Below are 20014 nucleotides of genomic sequence, written 5' to 3'. Positions count from 1 at the left end.
ATCACGATATTATATATATAAAGCTACTGTTGGTACGAGAAGGATACGGAAGACGTAGCACCCACGGATTACGTAGGTCCTATATGTCTAATTGTATTCTGTCTAAAGAGCTAGCTACATATTGAAAGTAGTAAGTCTTATATAGACTTACTAAAAGAGCTAGTCTCTTTCGCGTTCGCTTAGTTCTTTATTACAGTAGTAATTGAATTGAAGTCATTCACTTCGTTCACACAGCTACTATTGTATTCAAATCACTTAACTCAATCACTTGATATTGGATGTTTTAGCGTATTCAAACATTCATATATTTGTCAAATTGAAGGATTTATCAAGGCTTATATCAATTATATTTCTAAGATTGAATTCTTTATAGCTTTCAAAGCTGTATATTAACAATCGATTACTATTCAGATTATAAAAGCTAGTTTTCGAGGACCAGATCTAATACCATTTGATCCTCAATCTATACTCTCAAAACCAGATATTAGGATTCGTACTTCTACCCCTTTATCTACCTTTTTGGAACTTATCAATTTCTGGATCTCTCAAACCTCTCATAATCCAACTGAGGCTCTTTTACAATCAACTCTAGTAAAAGCTTGAATGGCTTGTCATCAATCAAGCTCTCCTACACCTATATTTGAGACTGTACAAGCTTTAGTTAAAGGTACAGAGAGATTAGCATATGAAGTTACACTTTTGAGTGCTGAGAATCGTATGCTTCAAAGAGCAAATGAGGTATTAAGTAAACGTCGACGCGCTAAAAAAATTCAACTACGTAATGAAGGAGTACTTACTGGACAAGAAGCTAAAGATATATTATCACAACAAGAGGTTGATAATCAGATTCAACACGACGAGCGTCAAAATGGGGGAAATTTTAATAGGGAATCATCTACTAGTCGATGCTGTAGTAAGTGTGGAAAGACTGGTCATAATTCAAGAACTTGTCAGAATAGTATAATAGATCCTAGATTATTAGATTCTTGATAGTTTCAATCAATTGATTTAATTGTTGTTAAATAATATGGGTTTGAAATGATAAATTGAGGTAAAAGTGGCCCGCTCGGTGATATGGCCCGCTCGCTGATAAACCACGTTATAACATCTGGATATTATACCAGAGAATATTTAAATTTGAAATTAATTTATATTACTCTTTATATAAATTCAGTAAATCGATTTTCTCCGAAAATATTATATTTGAGTTGCTTGGCTAATTCGTTTTCAATTCTTGATATAAGATATTTATATACACCTGAGTGTATTCGGAGAATAAATTGTTTCTCAGACGGAAAATAATCGTATCTATGTCGTCTATATATCCTTGAAGGATTGGTTGAAAGATGGTAGAAAGCAGTATTTCAATGTATTACATGTCTCAAGAACGAATTTTGGGCTATTCCGAGCCCGCTAAATTACCTTTGCAGTCAAGTATGATGTTTTCTGGTGGAAGTGACCATGACACGAAAATAGCAGCGCCGACACAAGGAAATTCTTAGTACTTGCTAACATCAATGTTTTGATTTAATTTACGGTTACTATTGATTGCTAGGAGATGCTTTTCCACTCAAATCCAACTCCCAGAAAACCTAATTTGGGCGGACTTGGAAACACAATAATGCCAGTCATGCAATAGACATTCAAACTAATAAACGTCGAATTTGCCGTATTTTCAAGCTTGTGAGAACTCAAAAATACCTTCCGGGAATAGTAACAGCCAGGTACGATGGAACTGATGGGTTACGCCAAAACGTCGCTTCTTCTGAGAACAATGTTCATATTTCAAGTTCATCGGTTCCTGTTCTCCTTCTTTGATTCCTCCAGAATTTGAATAACCATCTACTTTTACAGGCGAAGCTCGTGAGCGTTCCTTCGCCCTTTTCTTTCCCTGTCAAGCGAATAAATTTCCTCGATTAAACGCAGTGAACTCTATAGTTATTATCCCATCAATGTCAAGGTTCCTTCCTTGGCATGATGAATTTGGTAAAAAGGTCTGAATTGGATTCTAAATTCCCTATGAAGTGGAAATGGAAGGCATAAGGTCGATTGGGAACCTAGAATTCTTTACTTTAGATGGGATATATAACAAAAGCCTGGGAATCATAAAGTCCTTAAAGAATATTTACACTAGATTCAACCTTGCTATAGTGAATATAGATCACCCCCTGGGTACCAGCGACACAATAGTGTGTTTTCAGACATGGGGTGATATTTCCAAAACCAGTAAGTAAGCAGGGCAAGGTATTAAGGCAATCTTAAGATACGGCTTTCGCATGGAATTTTATATTGTGAAGATTGGTCCTCAATTCACTTGTACTGTCCTTAATGTAGGATAATACCTAGTGTAGAGCATATTACATATTAAGGTTAGAATTTTTGTTTGATCAGTCTGATTTCTTTCACAGCATCAAAGCTTTTTGCCAGCTAGCAATCAACTTTCCAGAACGACCTCCTGTAAAGAATTTCATCATTTCCAGCAGCTATACTTTAATAAATTCTTTCATAGACTTCTCAAACTTCCTAGGGCGGTCTATAATACCCAGCGGCTTTATTGAAGATCGACAATTTTTTTACAGTTTTACACCCTTCATCGACCTTGTACTAAAGTCATTACCACTACGTTCCTCACATTCTTTACAACCTTGGTTGATTTTGCCGCCTGCCAGAATCATTTCTACATCGGTTAGAAACTGAGAACGTTGTGTACTGAGGTTTCTGAATTCCATTAACACCTTTTGAAAACTCTACAGAGCCTCTGGCAGGCATATCTTGAACCCAATCTACCACTTTTTGTCCGACACAATTACTTTCTCAATTGCTTCACAAACAATCTTCTTAAATTTCGGTCCGCAACATTTACGCATTCAGTATTTTATTAGGGCTACTGTACACAGCATACTCTTTCATTTGCTTTCAGTGCGTTAAAAACAATGAACAATATCGGTCACCGCGGCGGAGCTGTCCCCTTGGGACGATCTTCGAAAGTCGTCATTTGTCCAACAGCAGATTATGAGGCTCCGACTTATATCTGCTATGACTATATTTGTCCGCACTGTCCCAGCGGAAACCAAGGAAATCAACTTATCTACCTACCACAGCCATCATCAGATGAACTTCAAAACGCTCCTGCTCCACTGGTTTACACCCGCCTTTACCACGACTTCCGCTACCAGGTCTATGCTGTGAGCCATTTACAAATGCCTCCACAGTTATCCAGGGCCGGAATCTGTTTCTTTTGGTGCTATCATGAGGTTATATTTGATTCCAATTTGCCATTTCACTGTTTTTAACATGCTAACACTTGAATCAGATAGACTCGAGTCCTACAATCCAGCGCACCTGGTATCATGGGGAGTGGAACAAGCCCATACGTGGTGTTCTCCAAGATGATAGAAATCAAGCATTCACGGGCTCCGTCACTGGCCACACCGTCATACATCCTTCTCCTCTCGGCTACACAATTCATCCGGAAGCAAATTGTCCTGTTGGTGACAGTGCCGAGGCAGCTTTCCCCATTGTATCCTCCCAAACCGAGAAAGGCATCACCACTCCCAATCTCCGGGTTTCTTCATCGAGATCGATGTCATCCGAATCCTCTTGCCTCCTCTTAACCCCTCGAAGCAATTACAACACGGCGAGTACATATAGGTTGCCTGTCGATTTTCAGAACCAAGTAGAGGAGGTTAATGAGGGCGAAGTCGAGGACCTTCGTCGCGAAGGAGCTGTCTTTGTATCGGAATTGAACGACAATGACAGAACTCCAACTAGAGATAACTTTGGAGGAAGCCGAGGGAATGAAGGAGAAGGCCGAGAAGGTGCAGCGGCAATAGTCCCTCAAAGAGTTACCGCTGGCTCCGATCGTGTTAATGGCGCCGGCAATATAAATCCGCCTCATGGTCCTAGACGTGGAGGAAATGGTGGAGGTCAAAATCGTGGTCGTGGAGGACGTCCTGCCAGAGTCTGGAATTGGCACAATTGATCTCGATGATGACATGAGGAATAGGATAAACATTTTGTTTTCTGAATTAGTCCCTGTCCACTTTCTATGATCGTACATAGCTGTAAGTATTTGGCTTTTGCAGTCAAATAATGATATATGCTAGATTACAACCAAAAACTATTTATATTTGATTCTCCATCAGCGATTCGCTCCAAAAGTCAATAACAATAGTCTTAATCACATCGGTTGTAAGTCGTGATAATGGGGAAATACTGGACGTAATAATTAGTCCAGAGAATGCGTATTATCTACAACTATGAACCCACATTCATTTATATAGGGCTCAAAGCTTACTCCCCGCTCTCGATTTCATCTCGTTCTCCTGGGCTTTCCTCAGCAATGCATATAGTGTTTGTAGTCTCGGCATTTCTAGCCCATGGCTCCTTGCGATTCGAATTGGATTTCCCATGATGACTTCAAGCTCCATAGTCTTCCCTTGCTCCCAATCCAGCAGCATGCTCGGTTTACTCCCGCTCGTATTTTTTTGTGTGCTCTTCAGCAGCTGCTCGGAGGTTGCGAATTCCTCCGGTAGTTTCGTACCCAATATCTTTGGAGCTGTTTCCAACACTTCGTCCATAACACCTTTCAAATGAATGTAAAGCTCCGGATCGAGTGACATTTCATTATTTGTGCTCCCGGCTGAAAGGACAGCGGAGGGGTTCATACTTGCATTGATGGCAATTTTGTGCCATCTAACCATTTGGAGCTTCCAATGCGAGTACTCCTGGGCGTCGGAGATCCCTCCCGCCTGTAACAACTTCACAAATGTGCTGTTTCGATTAACAGCAATCTTTTCTTCATCATTCAGTTTCGTTGATTCAGTAACTCCGGGCAAATATGGACCAATGCTTATTCTTGTCCATCTATTATGCTTAATTATACCCGGGGAAGACTGTTCGGCGCTTACAATAGTGACAGCACTTAAGATGGTACACTCCGGGAACCTTTTCGAATATGGTTCCTCGACACCAAGACCATTTTGGATCAACACGACAGATGTATGACCTGTTTTTACAAGGCCTTCAAGAATCTTGGAATCATCGCAAACATCTGGAAGTGCCTTCGTGCTTACGACAATGAAATCCCAATATTTATCTGACTTTCGTGCTTCTTGGGGATTGGAAAATGTTTGATGTGGGATAAATTTGTATTCCCCAAATTTTGGTGACGTGACATTGAAGCCATTGGCGACGACAGCTTGGTAGTTTGATCGGCAAATAACGGAAACCTGGGTATCTTGGACTTGAGCAATTCGAGATCCATAGAATGCACCAACTGCGCCTGCGCCGACGATAAGGACATTGACAGTCATACTGGATTTGATATATCAGCTTGTTGGTGTGATTTGATTGATTATGACTTGAATTCGAGAGAGAAATAACCTCGGCATTTTTAGCACCTTAATTACATAATTGACCTCCAACAACACTAACTGTCACACTCAAGAATACTGGGTAAAGTATCTTGTATTAGAAAATACTAAGCTAAGGAGAAAAGAAGAAGGAAAACAAGAGTAGAGAGTTTTCCTGTAATTAAATACAAACGGGGTATGCTACGTGACCTGTCACACTCAAGAATACTGGGTAAAGTATCTTGTATTAGAAAATACTAAGCTAAGGAGAAAAGAAGAAGGAAAACAAGAGTAGAGAGTTTTCCTGTGATTAAATACAAACGGGGCATGCCACATGACCCGAAGGTGTGAGGCGTCACACTAACGTGGTTTATCAGGACCCTGTACACTTTTACCTCAACTATCACCTTTCAACTTCAACACGCGATTTATCAATATTTAATTATGCAAACTACTTCAAAAGAAGCTCGAATCATTTTAGTTATTGAAGCTATTTGTATATCTCAAAATTTGAGTATTCGGAAAGCTGCAAAACTCTATAATATACCTCATACTACCTTTATGTTACGAAGTTTGCCGTCTAGATCACGTGGAAGTGCTCTAGGCTCTCGAGGTGGTTTATAACTAGACGTTAAGCAGGGACTTAAAGTAATGACAATAATGCAATTCGTAACTAATAGTAGAGTATACTAAATGATTGATCTTGAGCACGAAGCTCTATACAAAGGAAATCCATCTTGATTATATAGACCTTCGTGCTCCAACATTGGGTTGGAGCGAGGGAGCGAAGGAGCGAGATTCGAATCTCGCTCCTTCGCTCCCTCGCTTCCTCACATGACTATTCACATGATCCTGGAACACGTGATATTGGTTTTTGACGTTCCGACGTAACAGGAAAGTGGCCTATATTAGGGGGTGGCCCAAAAGTAGAGTACTAGACTTAATATATAAAACAAGGGCTTGGAAGGTTTCTTGTAAAATGCCCTAGAACATACAACTAAGTGTCAAAGGTCATTTCTTTAGATTCATCCATGATGGAGAAAATCTGTTCTCACTAAAGAATGTGTGTACCACTTGCTAAACCTGCAATAAGAGCATTGAACAAGTAACATCAAAACTTTTATTAGACTTTTAACCCTGCCATCATTCACCACGTCTTAACCCAATCCTCTGTTTTGTTTAACCTTCATAGCTCGAATTAAGAGCACCTGCATTCACACTGGCAGAACTAAGGGTTGTTGTACTCATAGAAATCAATCTTCGAATCCAACAATGCAATTTAAGATGACATTCAACTGTTGTAAATGAAGAGCACGTAGATCGCTCTTTGCCGTCTTCAGGTCTGATTAGATTTGATTTGGTTTGATTAGATTAGATGAGATTAGATTTAATGCTTGGCGTGCGCGAAGACCAAGGCTACATAAGGTTAAGGTCAAAATCCACTCTGAGCGAAAGGGTGAAAAAAGAAATTCCTCTCATATCAAACTTGACGATCTCCCTGCCACCAACTTAACCCAATAGGCTTTATTACCGCCTACGTATCTCTGTGGATACTGGAATGAGATTTTCATGACCATTCATCAAATGAGAAGAAGTCGTCGGTCCGCAAAACAGTCCGAAGTACGGAGAACCACTTCGGACTCAAATCTACTTCAGGGAAAGTGCCTGATCAAAATTTCTACCCTAGATCTTTTTACGTTCCGTTTAGATATCTTGAACGCTCCTATTAGCGTGACTTGTGACAGTATATGCATGCGCATCTGATTAGATGCGATTGATAAGATTGAGGTTTAGTGCAAAAACTAGGACCATAAAGGAGAAGGTCGACTCAACTATGCCCAATTTTATTTGCCGATCTTCTCGACCGTTCAGGTCTAACCACTAGATATCTTCATCTACAATTTATTAATATGGGTATGTGAATGCCAAGTTCATCCTCCATCGTTCACGGCTAAAGTAAGCCGTTTATACTTACCATGCTAGAAATGCCAGCCTGGCTATGGGAAGTGACTTATCAAGCAATACCGTTGGAAGTCGGAAGAGAAGCCTCAGCTGTTACTTGTCATTCAAATTTTTACTCCCACCGTTGAGATCTGGAGCGTTCCTCGAGTGTTCATCCCATTCAAGAATGTCAGGAATAAATAACCTTTCCCCCTTTCTCTGTTTTTCTTACTCAGTCGCTTCTCTTTTCACCTCTTTTAATTCTTAATTGTTTTCTCACTATCTGTCATTACACCATGAGGTTCCGACTGAATCATCTCGTCCCGAACGAGGTACCCGTCGCTGAAAAACCAGCTCAAACCTCATCTGCGGATGAAGAGAAAGTGCCAGCAACCACAGCCAGTACGCTCCAGGAAAATGATGAAATTATCACGAACAAAGAATTTCAACATGGAGTCCAAGCAGCTGAGGCTATTATTCAAATGTGGACAAAAAATCATTTGATTTTTGCTTATGTTCTGTCAGTATAAAATTTTCGATTTAAACGCTTTTGAAAATCGAATTGTTTCACTGACAGTTCATAATTTAGTATCTGGGTCATTGAATTCATAATGACATTCGCCTCCGGATTAACTAGCACACTTACGCCCTATGTAACCTCCTCTTTCCAAGCTCACTCCCTCACAGCAACAACTTCCATCATCTCTAGTCTCATAGCCGGTCTCATCAAACTACCATATGCAAAGGTCATGGATATCTGGGGTCGTCCTCAAGCGTTCTGTCTCATGGTCGTCTCATGGACCCTTGGTATGATCATGATGGCGGGATGCCAAGACGTCAAGACATATTGCGCAGCTCAAGTGTTCTACTACGTTGGATACAACGGTATTGGTTTTACGCTTACAATCTTCATCGCTGATACCACACAACTTAAAAACCGAGCTTGGTGGATTGCTTTCTCATCTTCGCCATGGATTGTAACTGTGTGGGCAACAGGGCCTGCTGCCCAAAGTGTTTTGAGCACGATTGGATTTAGATGGGGCTTTGGTATTTGGGCTATCATTTTACCAATTATATGTGCGCCTTTGTTTGGGCTTTTCTATTTCTATCAGAAAAAAGCTGAAAAACAAGGGTTGATCCAGAAGATCGATAGTGGAAGAACTTGGACTAAGTCATTCTTTTACTATTGCAGAGAGTTTGATGTCATCGGTCTGTTGTTAATCGCTACTGGCCTGGCTCTGTTCCTACTTACATTTAGCTTGTACAGCTATCAGAAGGGCGAGTGGAAGTCTCCATTGGTGATTTGCTTCATCATATTTGGTGGAATTTTGATAATTGCTTTCGCTTTGTACGAAACCTATTTTGCGCCTGTGACATTCATTCCTTGGGCTTTGATGAAGGATCGTACGGTATTTTTCACTTATTCCATGGTTGCCAGTCGTTACTGTGGTATGTGCCTCCTATTTTCCTACCTACTTCGATCAGTGGGCCCAATATTCCGGGTTGATTTGGATTTTGCAAGAATCTGAACATATGTATCGATCGAAACTTCAAACTTCCCCTCGTCAGACTGCAGTTGAAAATCTGGTATAGAATTGATGAGAGAAACAAACCGCTGATACTCAACTAGCATGGTACATTTGGGACTCCTATTTCTACTCCATGCTCATAGTCGTCTTCAACCAATCAATCACCAACGCTAGCTATATCTCCAATATCTACACCATCGGATCCTGTTTCTGGGCACTAGTTGTTGGAGTTGTGATTAGGTATAATGGTCGCCTTAAGTGGATGGCTATGTATTTCGGCGTTCCTGTCACAATTCTCGCCGTCGGCCTCATGATCAAATTTCGTCAGCCCGACACCAACATTGGGTATATAGTAATGACGCAAATATTCATTGCATTCGGTGGTGGAACTTTAGTCATGTGCGAGCAAATGACCGTCATGGCAGTGTCCTCCCATCAACACATTCCTGCTGTTCTTGCCATAGAAGCTATGATTGCCAGTATTGGTGGTGCCATCGGGTCTACTATTGCCGCTGCTCTGTGGACAGGAATATTCCCGGTTAAGCTTGCTGAACTTTTGCCTTCATCCGCCCAAGCCGACTTCAAAACTATCTATGGCAGTCTAACAGTACAGTCAAGTTATCCGATTGGAAGTGAGACGAGAAACGCGATCAACCAAGCTTATGGTGATACTCAGAAGCTAATGTTGATTTGCGCTACTTGCCTTTACTCAGTTACTCTTGTTTCGACAATGCTCTGGAGGGATATCAACGTCAAGGAAATTAAACAGATCAAGGGCCGTATCTGGTAATTATATAAGTGAAGGAACGTTGAGGACCTAGGTACGCCTCATATACATGGCGAACTCCTCAATGTCCCAGTTCAGGATTGACAATCGATGGTCTGTTGGGAGTTCATAGAAACGGGAAATCTATCACGATTCAAACTCGAAGTACCTTGATATTTAATAACATTTTCTCATGATCCGATTATATCTCGCAACAATACAGCTTTTTAGAATCAGATGCTTAGGATTAAACCTCAGTGTGTCATTCATCCGGAGGATCAGAAGAAAGATAGGCTGCGAAAGAGTAGAGATTTTCTAGCTCTCTAACACATTCATTTTCCTCGGGTGGCGCACCACTCTACTTCGAATCTCGGAGTTTAGCCAAAAATTCTGACAGGGTATTGTGACTTTAAAGCAAAGAAAATACATGAGGCTTGACAACCATCATGAGGGACAGATTTGGCTAGAAGACACAATCAAGTATCAGAGGAGTAAATTTACCGCTGCCGTAAAACAGGATAATTATTAGAAACATGTTTTTAACACCGCATGATCTGTCTAGATCAATCTAGTGACTAATGTAATTCGAAATGCATTAATTCTTCCAGACGACCTTTCCTGATTCAAACACAATCCCATACCAAAAGTAATGCTAACAACCAGGCGCGTCCACAATTAAGTTTTCTTCATGAATTGCTTTGACACAAAGCAATGTTGACAAAGAGTCAAGGCACAGTATGGGCATTTGTATTGCGTCATACCTCTTTTCTGGCCACAATTCAAGCACTTGAACTTTCTCTTCATTTGTTCCTTCGGCCAAAAAGAACAATGTTCACAGCATGCCTGCTTCTCAGCATCGGTGGCACAACCATTCGCAACAAATATTTTCTCCATCTTCAGTCTTAATTGTGCCTCAACCTCTCGCTTACTTGCTGCTGCTGCATCTTCCATCGCCTTCTTCACCTTGGCTTTAGCCACACGTTTGGCTTGTTCGGCAGCTTCACGCTGGGTTTTCTCGAGTCGAGCAGCGGCTCGGGCACCTTCTTCTTCTTCTTCTCTCATGGGAGCCTCACGTCTTCGGTGCTCTATCTCTGTCTCGGATGAAGTATATTGAAAAGGGTTGTATCTCGAGGATGCTCGAAAAAAGAACATTCGTAAGAGATGGTTGAGCATCATCTCGTCTATCTCGTCCATCTCATCATCCTCATCCTCATAATATTCTTGAGGGCGGTTCTGTTGCCTTGTTTCACCACCAAAAGGACTAGAAGATGTCGGCTGATCGTATGCTTCGCGTTGGCGCTCGTTGGAGAGTATTTCGTAGGCAGCTTGAACCTAGACACGATGCACTCCAGGTTAGCACAGTAACCTGAATATTCGTCTAGTTAATCGGGATAGTGCCTGGACCCTCCAAAACATCTATTATGACTTACCTTTTGGAATTTAGCAGTAGCATCAGCATTGTCCAAGTTTTTATCGGGATGATAAAGTCTTGCAAGTCTTCGATATGAAGCCGTGATATCCGGTACGGAAGCATCTCTCGTGACCTCGAGAGCCTCGTAAAGATCGAAGTCTGGGAACGGAGGCATTGTGTTTGTTCAAATTTCGGTCGCCAGTTGTAGGCCAAACTGTGCTATTTTGGTGGAATTAAGTTTTCTGACAGAGTGGTTGTACTCGATGTTGGAGATTGATTAAGTTGATAGAAATGTAGGAGGAAGAAAGACAGAAACTGCACTATTGTAAGCACAAGTAAAGTACAGAAAGTGCCAAAGATAAAATCTCCAGCAGGCCGGGCTTTAAAGAAACTTGGGGACTATTCGTTGTTTGCTACCTCTATGCAACAATATGGGTGTATGCATATGCTCGATGAAGGGAACATGATCTGATTGGGTAGCTTTCCAATTTTCTTTTTGTAGTACATTGAATAATGAATAAGAAAGTAGTGAATACTTGGATTGATTTGAGAATGTAGAGAAAAGAGATGAAATCATGTTTCCGTGATTAAATGAGAGTGAGATCGATTGATTCTTACTCTAAGTATCCACAAAGCTTTTGATATCTGAGCTGATGAGAAATAGAACAAGAAGTTAGAGAGTACTGACTTGACATCATTACCATTGTTCTGAATGGAATTCAACCTTTTTACCAAATTCACTCAAAGTTTTTTAATAGTATTCACTCGTGAAGATGTTCAACTTGTTTCCACTCGGACTTTTCTCTGATTTTTTCCTTCTGATTCGGGAAGTGCCCCAACTCTTCGCGTTTTTGATGTTGTTGCGCAACAACAAAGTCACCACGACTTGTTTTTCCCATCTCACACTCAAATTCCACAGCAAGTACATTAAGCAACAAAAAACCGCCAAATATTGGCCTGTTGCTGAAACTCGTCCATGCAATCAACTAGAACTATATTCCTAGAAATCTACATACCAACCAACAACCAGTCTAACCATAAACCGTTTCAAAAACCCAACGCCTGACATCCCAACCCTGTTCTCTTGTGAAAATACCAATGGAAAATTGTCAAGATCTAATATGGATTAAAACCAGCTGTCTTTATGTACAAAAGTATTAGGCATATTTTCCTTCCTTCGCTCTCCTTTATATCCCAGATACGACCACCCTATAAAGTGCTACATATCACAAATTCCCATTCCTAGACGCCATAGTCATCCATCATAGCAATTTGCATGCAAGATATCCATTCACACTTGTTCGCCAAAATCCATCTATCATTTGCCCGAAGTATCTACCAGAAACTACACCAACCAATATAATGTTGGCAAAGATTCTCCAACTTTGTCGCCTCAATCAACAACTTATCAACTTGTTGAATATATGGTAATTCCTCCTCTGGCTTGAAATCATGACCTGTCAACTTCTCCTTGACACGGACCAATACCTGAACAGCCCTGGTGTTTTGGTTTTCATGTGCCTCTATATCCTGTGAACCTTGTGTCGTGGAATTTGTTCTTGCGCGGGGACGTGAAGCTGGTGGTCCGCCTGGAGCTGCTATCGGATCTCCAACATCGGCAGTTAACGCCGAAGGAGGAACATTTCCATCCATTACTGAGGGTCTACGGACTTGGGGCGAGATCATGGATTCACGGCGCTCGGAGCGGAAATTAGGTCCTACAGGTGAAGCTTCGCCATTCAAACGCCAATTGAGAAGAGGATCATGGATGAACTAAATTATTAGCAATGAATTTAGACGGTGGAGTGGGACAAAGCTTACAGCCTCAAGAACAGCCATCAAAGACTCTTTGTTCTCTCTCAACACTCTCATCACGTTCTCGCAAGTAATTCTAAAGCTTCCTTCAATATTGCTAACTTCCATAGCATAGGTCAACATCCTAGTCAATCTGAATGGAACACGTTCTGGATACTTCTCACGAGTCATAGCAACTTCGAAACAATCTCCAAAATCAATGTGAACAATGTTACCAGTGATTCGATCAAGCATCAAATTCGAAGGATGACGATCACCAAGGCCAAGAATGTATCCGACCATTGACATCACTCCTAATGATCGAGTGTAATTTGTACGTCTTTCCAGCCAGGATTCAGAACTCTTGCTCTTTAACCAGAGAACACGATAAAGATCTTGTCCAGTTGTATTGTCGAGAGCATAACCGAAAACTTCAACCTTCTGCATGAGGGTAAGATTGTCGTAATCAGGAGCCATCTGTAACATAATTCGGTGCTCAATGTTGAGTAGTATCTTCCTACTTTCTCTGTACTCTCGAATAAGGACATGTAAGGTGTCACTATTAGGAACCCAACCAAGGAGACCAGAATTCTGAGACAATGGTATAGCGGGATATCGTTGAATGTTAAGATGACGTTTGTAAGACTCCGAATCGCTAGTAAGTAATGTATTGCAAAGACCGAACAATTGCATAACACGCTCATCTTGACGAATATCTTCATGACCTTTAAGACAAAAGACATAGGCATTACCGTCACTACCCTTGAGACTAAGCTTTCTTGGACGTTGCTTGGAGGAGATAACACTGAAATTGCTCTCAAAATTGACGATCGATATGATACGCTTGCCACTTTGATAAGTTCCAGGAACAGCCAGCTCCAGATCATGAGCATTAAGAAGCTTTGGAGATACGTAAGCCAGCTCAAGGTTATTAAGTTGCGGTAGCTGGCGTGCGATTCTTCTGAAAACTTGATAGTACAAATCCCAAGCTTGATTGATGTCTCCGAGATCCTTCGTTCTTTGGTAAGTGATACACCATTCTCGAGCCTCTTGAAGATCACGGCCGAATGTTTGGGCAAAAGAAATTTCTCGCAAGGTCTCCGGCCCGTTGTCGAGCATATCGTGTAAAGGTGCGAGTGTATTGAACATGCCCTCAATATTATGGTCACCAAAGTAAAGTCTGGATGCCTCTTCAAGACCTTCATGCCATTGCTCATGCCATAATACTGCCACGCGAATCAACTCTTTGCTGACTAAATCTGCTTGATCCACCAATTTTGGACTATGTTGGCGCATGCTATCCATGATTTGCATTGCAGATCGTGAGCGACGTGTATTCGGTGCAGACTTCATGGCGACAGTCAATGGATAGACCAGCGCCTGTGGGTGAGCTCTTCCAACATCAGCGAGCAGATTATGAATGGAAGCCCGGACACGAGCATTTGGTTGGTTGATGCGTGCAATAAGTTGAGGAATGACTTCCAACCAAGTGTCAACGCTAACGGATGAGAATCCTTCAGTAACGGCTTGATTGACTTCTACATGTCCACCATGAGCGAACCAAAGTGTAAGAAGGCGCAATGTATCTTGTAAAGAACTTCCCTGCGAGAGAGCAATTGACTTGAAGAAACCACGAACAGCAGGAACGACGTGATCAATGACGGCATTAGTAGGTATATTATGCCAGTCGTGTCCTAGCTCTGTTTGAATGGACTGGACAATCTCAAAGTTTGCCAAAGCCCAAGCATGCCATGCCTTGTACCACTGTGGATTAAAGTGAGTGGCAGCTTTATATGAGGCGAGAATATCGTTGACATTGTCATATTGCCAATTACCTTTCTTCTGAGCAACCTGCCATTCACCTTGTTTAAGGCAACATCTAGCGAGTAGCGTGGTATGGTCAGCTAAGCCCTTTGCTGTCAGCAGACTCTGAGCATTTGCTCCCAGACCATTAGTATAACCATTTCCATTCATCATTACTCCGTTAGTACCATTATGACCATTCATAACATGCACCTCATTCGCAACACCTCCTTGATTTGCCACCTGTGCTTGCTGCAGTTTCTCTGCCAGTCCAGATGTGAATATCTTCAGAGCCTCCAATGCTTGAGATTGCTTGCCGACCGCCCACTGAAATTTCAAGATAGCATATTGAACAGGAGCTTCAATATGTTTGGTTGAAACTTTCAGTCGCCGTTCTCCATTAGCAGTCTCAACAATTTGAGGTAACACCACATCCAAGCTCTCATCTCCACCCATCAGAGTCTTGAGATGCTTTTCGGCTAAGCCCATACGCCCAGACTTTCTGCAAAGGTTCGCGAATTTGATGGACATCTGCATGTTCTCCATTGGAGTTATGACCAAGGCTCTTAACTTCAACATTCTCTGCCAAACCTCAACATTTCGTTGGCATCCAAGCAAACGAGTCTCCCAAGTTCGGCGCATAACTTCTTGCTTTTTAGGATTGTCGTCGCTTTGCTTATAAATGCTAAGCTCTTCCAATTCTGCAAGCATCTGTACGCGAACAACGACCGTGTAGGCTCGATTGTAGGACTCGCTGACCAAAGCACTCAATTCGGTATCTAGCCCTTCTCTCGCCTTTTGGACAAAGAGTGCAGCCTCGCGGAATTGATTACGATGCAAGGCAAGAATTGCCCCAAAGAATGACCGATCGGGTGTGTGACTCTTCATAACACTGAGATAATCGTCCATAAGATCCCATTTTCTGAGACCCCAAGCAGCCGCTGTAGCCAAAGGTGCAATGGCTCGCTTGATTTCCAGTGAAGAGGTGTGCCATTTGTCCTCAGCTAAAGCCGATAGTGATTCCCACTCTCCCAAAGCATGAAGACATCTCATCTTACCCATGATGACGTCGAAAGTTTCTGCTTGGTCAGGGAAATCTTCCTCGCGTCTTTTGTAGAATTCAAGAGCCTCTTCCCATCTCTCAAGCTTTTCAAACCAAGTCTCTCGTAATGTGATACCGTCCTTGTAAAGTTGTGCTTTTCGTAGGATACCAATCGCGGCATCATACTGCTGTAACTGGTTATTGATTTGAATCAATGCTTCAACAGCACCACTAGTTTGATCCTGACAGAACTCCAATTCCTTGTAGTGAAGAGCCTTGGCCCAGGCATGGCATCTACCAGCTTCTCGTCCTAGAACTCGTATGTCGATGGGCAAAGCCTTATCATCATGCTCCATGAATTCTGCAAGGTTGAGTAAGATACCTAAGAGATCAGGAGTGACGTGAGGAGATTTGATTGCCATTTCAATGTTTTGGATCAAGTCATCTTGATAACCTTCAAATAGCTCTCCCCAACATGAAACAAAAGCAGAATTGAATAGTTCTCTGGCGAGCGGCGGGTATACTGAAGCTAGTTGAGCACATGATCGAAGTGCATGATTCGGTGATTCCAATAAGACGGCGGCACTAAATTTGCGCATCCACTCCTGCCAATCCTCTTTTGTGGATTTACCTGTTGCATCCCAAGCTGCCTTCAAATGAACCGGATTGCTATCCAATTTCTTATTAGAGACATCTGAGAAGTCGACTTCATCAGATTGATTCAAGTACCGTTCCTCGGCGCTCAAATCTTGTGGCAGAGCTTCACCTTTTTGAAGTTTACTAACCAAGAGTTCGTAATTTTGATGCTGGATTTGATGGCTGTTCAGAACCTTGTTGATTGTGCCGGCGAAATGTAAGTAATCTCTTCCGAGCTGGAAAATCAGTGCGCAAAGTGTATCGAGCGACGCCAATCTCAAAGAGCTATCGCTACCAGCCAAGACCCTCGAAAGAGGGTGAATGATTTTGGAGGCATAGTCATTGAGATTAACATGTCTTGAAATCTTACCGATAGTCTCAATCGCGGCCTTTCGAATAAATGAAGGTTGCTGCGGCTTTTCGAACACACTGACGATAACAGGTACGATGAGGTGCATGTACTCCTCAGCACTAGGACCGAACACCAGAAAAGCATGTAAAACACGCTCTGAAGGAAGGCGCCTGGTGGAGGTATCTTTCTCAAGTACGCCCAACATAAGCGGCAATAGCCCCGCTAAGTAAATCTTGAACTCGCCTTCTAGAGATCTTGAAATAGCCTCGACAAGTTGAAGTATGTTAGCTTGAAGTGGTGCAGACGTATTCCAGAATTCCTGAAGTACCGACACAATCTCTGGTAAGTAATTACGGATATGTTGTCGAACGATGGTCACCAGGAGACTCAATTGACTGAAATATGACTCCAGACGATTGACGGGAGAGGTTCGGATGACAGACAAAAATGCCGGAATAATCTTATCGAGAAAAGAGACGCATTCTAAACCCAGAGTCCTGAATATTGACATAATTGCCTCAATGACCATGGCGTGGTGTTGATTGAGAGATGGGTCCTTTAAAATGTTGAGAAGAGCATTGATCACGACAGTTGGGAAATATTCCTTGTTAGAAGGTGTAAGACCTGTCATCATAAGAGATATGTCCGTCATTTGATTTGACTCCAAACGTAGTTGCATCTCTGGAGATCGCTCTTCAACTTGTTGATGTCGATACGGGTCCAAAGCGCCAAGAATACCCATCAATTTGATAGTTTCTTGTCGTAATGGTCCTCTCTGCGGTTCTCCCCGAATGATGTTTTGCAAAATCTCCAAAAGCCGGGGATATTCCAGATAAGGCTTAATGACATAACCTGAATTGCTTGCCAACTGACCTAAAGTTCGTAAAGAGGCTTCTCGCTTAGCAGAAGAGCTCTGATCCTGCAAAGCTTCGATAATTATTGGCATGAGCTGCTTGATATATGGAATCATACCCTCTCCTCCCACACATGCAAGTTCGCCGATAGCTTTCATGATAGTAGCAGCAACCGCCGGGCTAGGATCACGAGCTTTGGGTAATAGAACAGCAATCATAGGATCAACGTAGGGCTTGATCAGCTTCTGTGAATTCTGAACGAGGAGACTAAGGAGTTTTGCACTTTCTTCCTTGTTCCTCGCTACATCAGAAAACTCAAGTTCTGTAAGCATTTGGATGAGAACCTTACGCAAAGAGGGAATGACATATGCGGGATTAACATGCGTCAAACGACCAATGATTGTGATAGCAACTTCACGGATTTGGAATACTTCATCATTCAAAGCGAAGAACAGAGTTCGAATATTCTCTGCTTTGGCAAGGTGTCGGTCAAATCGTTGATCTAAGGCTGCTAAGACAACTCTTCGAATGCTAGGATCTGGATCCCCAACTCCGACTGTGAGCAGCTTCTCAATAACTTCACTGACAACCTGAATTGCATGATGACTTGTTTGATTGACAATAGGATCTCGGACATAAAGCTGACAGCAAGTCAATGCAGCTGCCTCTCTGATTTCCGGATTTTCGTCTTCGACATACTTGATGGCAACATCACGCACAAATTCATTTAGTACGTGCCCGGAGAAGTCGAAACTACCCAGGGTATTAAGAGCGAGCTTGATCTCACTTTGTCGATGCTCATACGCTTGTGGATCCTTCGAGTCTTTTGGTACAACTGGCGCGGCTGCAATATTATTCGGTGTAGGTGCCCCCAATGGCTTGAAAGGCTCACCACAAAGAACCTTGCTCAACATATCCAGTAATCTTTCTTGGATGATTGGTTTCACCGGCGGAATGTAGAAAGCCATATCCACCAAAGCTTGAGTCAACTTAGGACTTAGCTCACATGCGAAGATCGGGTCTAGGAGTGCCTCCATATATTTGCTGAGAGTTTGTCCAACGGCCACTGCTAATCTACTGATGCAATCGAACACTGGATCCACCGTGCCGAGTCGTCTCCTAAATAAACATTAGTATTGGTACATATACACAGATTGTAACACAACTTACGATTTCAAAGACAAGCCTTCTCGGACATATATTAGAACTCCGTCTAGGTAAGGCGCAATAGCACTTTTGACAGCATTGGCAATATTCCCAATGGCCAAGAAAGCGTCGTTTCTATCCTTGTCCTTCTTAAGCATACCTGACAAGAACACCATGAATGGATGAAGGTAGGATTGAGCAAACTCCGTTGGAGAATAGTGCGCCAACTCGGGTATCAGCATAACGACGGTCTTCCGAATCTGTGCGTCCCGATGATCTTTATGTCGGAAAACAATCTCGCAAACTTCTGGATAATGCTCATGCATAAACATTCCGCCTTGCTGAAGAAGTTCCTTGATCACGAGCAGGGATCCATGGATGGATTCAACGGTCCCCTGTCTCACGCCCTGGACGGCTTCATCATAAATTTTGGCCTGCCATGTCTGTCGTAAATTTTGATCTCTCTCTCTGATTATTTGAAAGCACGCACTTATAGCTTCTGCGGCGGTCTGTCGAATAAGGAGCCGCTGGTCTCTCAATCCCACCCATATCTGGTCGAATATCAACCCAACAAAAGTGTAAACTAGTGTTGGTGAATTTCGGCCCAATTCTCGCAGAACCAGTACCGCACTGTATCTCCTTTCTTCGATTCGATCAGATTGCAACCATTCCAGGGCAGTTTTAATCTCGCTCTCCACCAGATCAGATACCAACGAACCACCAGGCCTACACATCTTTCCCAATGCTACAGCGGCCGGTTGCATAGGAACGAGATCTTTTCCTCTCAATACAGCTCGAAGGGATTGCCCAAATCGTGTGACTCGTTGTCCAACATCTATACCCTCGAAATCGACCAGCGCATCGACGGCATATATACCACCAGTTCGCTCCAAATCTCCATGGCTGATTAGGCTGGTGATCTTGTTATTAACTACATTATACAATTCTAGAAATCGTTCTTGGGGGAGATCTACAACAGCATGGATTAGTCCTTGATTCCCAGATCAACACGAAAGAGAATCCTCACCTCTAGAAGCGACCTCCACTAGCTCCCTCAACTCTAAAGCTGCCCTTTTTCGTTGCTCATCGCTCCTACATTCAGACTATTAGCCTTCAACACTTCATCACTGATATATTGTATTCAATCCCATTAAACACTAACCGTGATCGTAAATCTATCACAATGCGATTCAAAGCATCGAATGCTTGAGTTGATTGTTGTGACATTTTGACGTCCTTTCAAAGCTTCTGAATGTGTGATTTTGTATTCCAGCCAGCAACAATATTATGCGCATCCCATCCTCGTCCTCCTGCGCCAACCCGGTCGTAGTAATTGCTTTCGTTATTATTTGTTGTCAACTAAACCTGCAGCTTCGTGGTGGGCGG

General features: G+C 42.3%; 7 protein-coding genes across 7 annotated transcripts; 3 read left to right on the top strand and 4 right to left on the bottom strand.

The window, feature by feature from the left end:
* Positions 1 to 603: 603 nt before the first annotated feature.
* SS1G_12953 (hypothetical protein) lies at positions 604 to 990 on the top strand (the record flags this gene model as incomplete). Its single annotated transcript, XM_001586325.1, has 1 exon — positions 604 to 990. The coding sequence occupies one exon, from the start codon at positions 604 to 606 to the stop codon at positions 988 to 990; it is 387 nt and encodes a 128-aa protein (XP_001586375.1).
* A 1943-nt stretch (positions 991 to 2933) lies between these two features.
* On the top strand, positions 2934 to 3982 carry SS1G_12952 (predicted protein; the record flags this gene model as incomplete). The annotated part of the gene is made up of 2 exons (XM_001586324.1): positions 2934 to 3185; positions 3314 to 3982. The coding sequence occupies 2 exons, from the start codon at positions 2934 to 2936 to the stop codon at positions 3980 to 3982; spliced, it is 921 nt and encodes a 306-aa protein (XP_001586374.1).
* Positions 3983 to 4286: 304 nt separating this feature from the next.
* SS1G_12951 (hypothetical protein) lies at positions 4287 to 5315 on the bottom strand (the record flags this gene model as incomplete). The annotated part of the gene is made up of 1 exon (XM_001586323.1): positions 4287 to 5315. One exon carries the CDS (start codon positions 5313 to 5315, stop codon positions 4287 to 4289), a length of 1029 nt encoding a protein of 342 aa, XP_001586373.1.
* Positions 5316 to 7591: 2276 nt separating this feature from the next.
* SS1G_12950 (hypothetical protein) lies at positions 7592 to 9614 on the top strand (the record flags this gene model as incomplete). Its single annotated transcript, XM_001586322.1, has 3 exons — positions 7592 to 7815; positions 7885 to 8744; positions 8926 to 9614. 3 exons carry the CDS (start codon positions 7592 to 7594, stop codon positions 9612 to 9614), a joined length of 1773 nt encoding a protein of 590 aa, XP_001586372.1.
* Positions 9615 to 10265: 651 nt separating this feature from the next.
* Positions 10266 to 11176, bottom strand: SS1G_12949 (predicted protein; the record flags this gene model as incomplete). The annotated part of the gene is made up of 2 exons (XM_001586321.1): positions 10266 to 10922; positions 11021 to 11176. 2 exons carry the CDS (start codon positions 11174 to 11176, stop codon positions 10266 to 10268), a joined length of 813 nt encoding a protein of 270 aa, XP_001586371.1.
* A 586-nt stretch (positions 11177 to 11762) lies between these two features.
* On the bottom strand, positions 11763 to 11900 carry SS1G_12948 (predicted protein; the record flags this gene model as incomplete). Its single annotated transcript, XM_001586320.1, has 1 exon — positions 11763 to 11900. The coding sequence occupies one exon, from the start codon at positions 11898 to 11900 to the stop codon at positions 11763 to 11765; it is 138 nt and encodes a 45-aa protein (XP_001586370.1).
* Positions 11901 to 12336: 436 nt separating this feature from the next.
* On the bottom strand, positions 12337 to 19855 carry SS1G_12947 (hypothetical protein; the record flags this gene model as incomplete). Its single annotated transcript, XM_001586319.1, has 5 exons — positions 12337 to 12774; positions 12823 to 18601; positions 18653 to 19598; positions 19656 to 19720; positions 19791 to 19855. The coding sequence occupies 5 exons, from the start codon at positions 19853 to 19855 to the stop codon at positions 12337 to 12339; spliced, it is 7293 nt and encodes a 2430-aa protein (XP_001586369.1).
* Between the last annotated feature and the right edge of the window lie 159 nt (positions 19856 to 20014).

Source organism: Sclerotinia sclerotiorum, genomic scaffold (assembly GCF_000146945.2).
Source record: "Sclerotinia sclerotiorum 1980 UF-70 scaffold_22 genomic scaffold, whole genome shotgun sequence".
Taxonomy (NCBI): Eukaryota; Fungi; Ascomycota; class Leotiomycetes; order Helotiales; family Sclerotiniaceae; genus Sclerotinia; species Sclerotinia sclerotiorum.
This window is presented reverse-complemented; position numbering and strand designations above follow the sequence as displayed.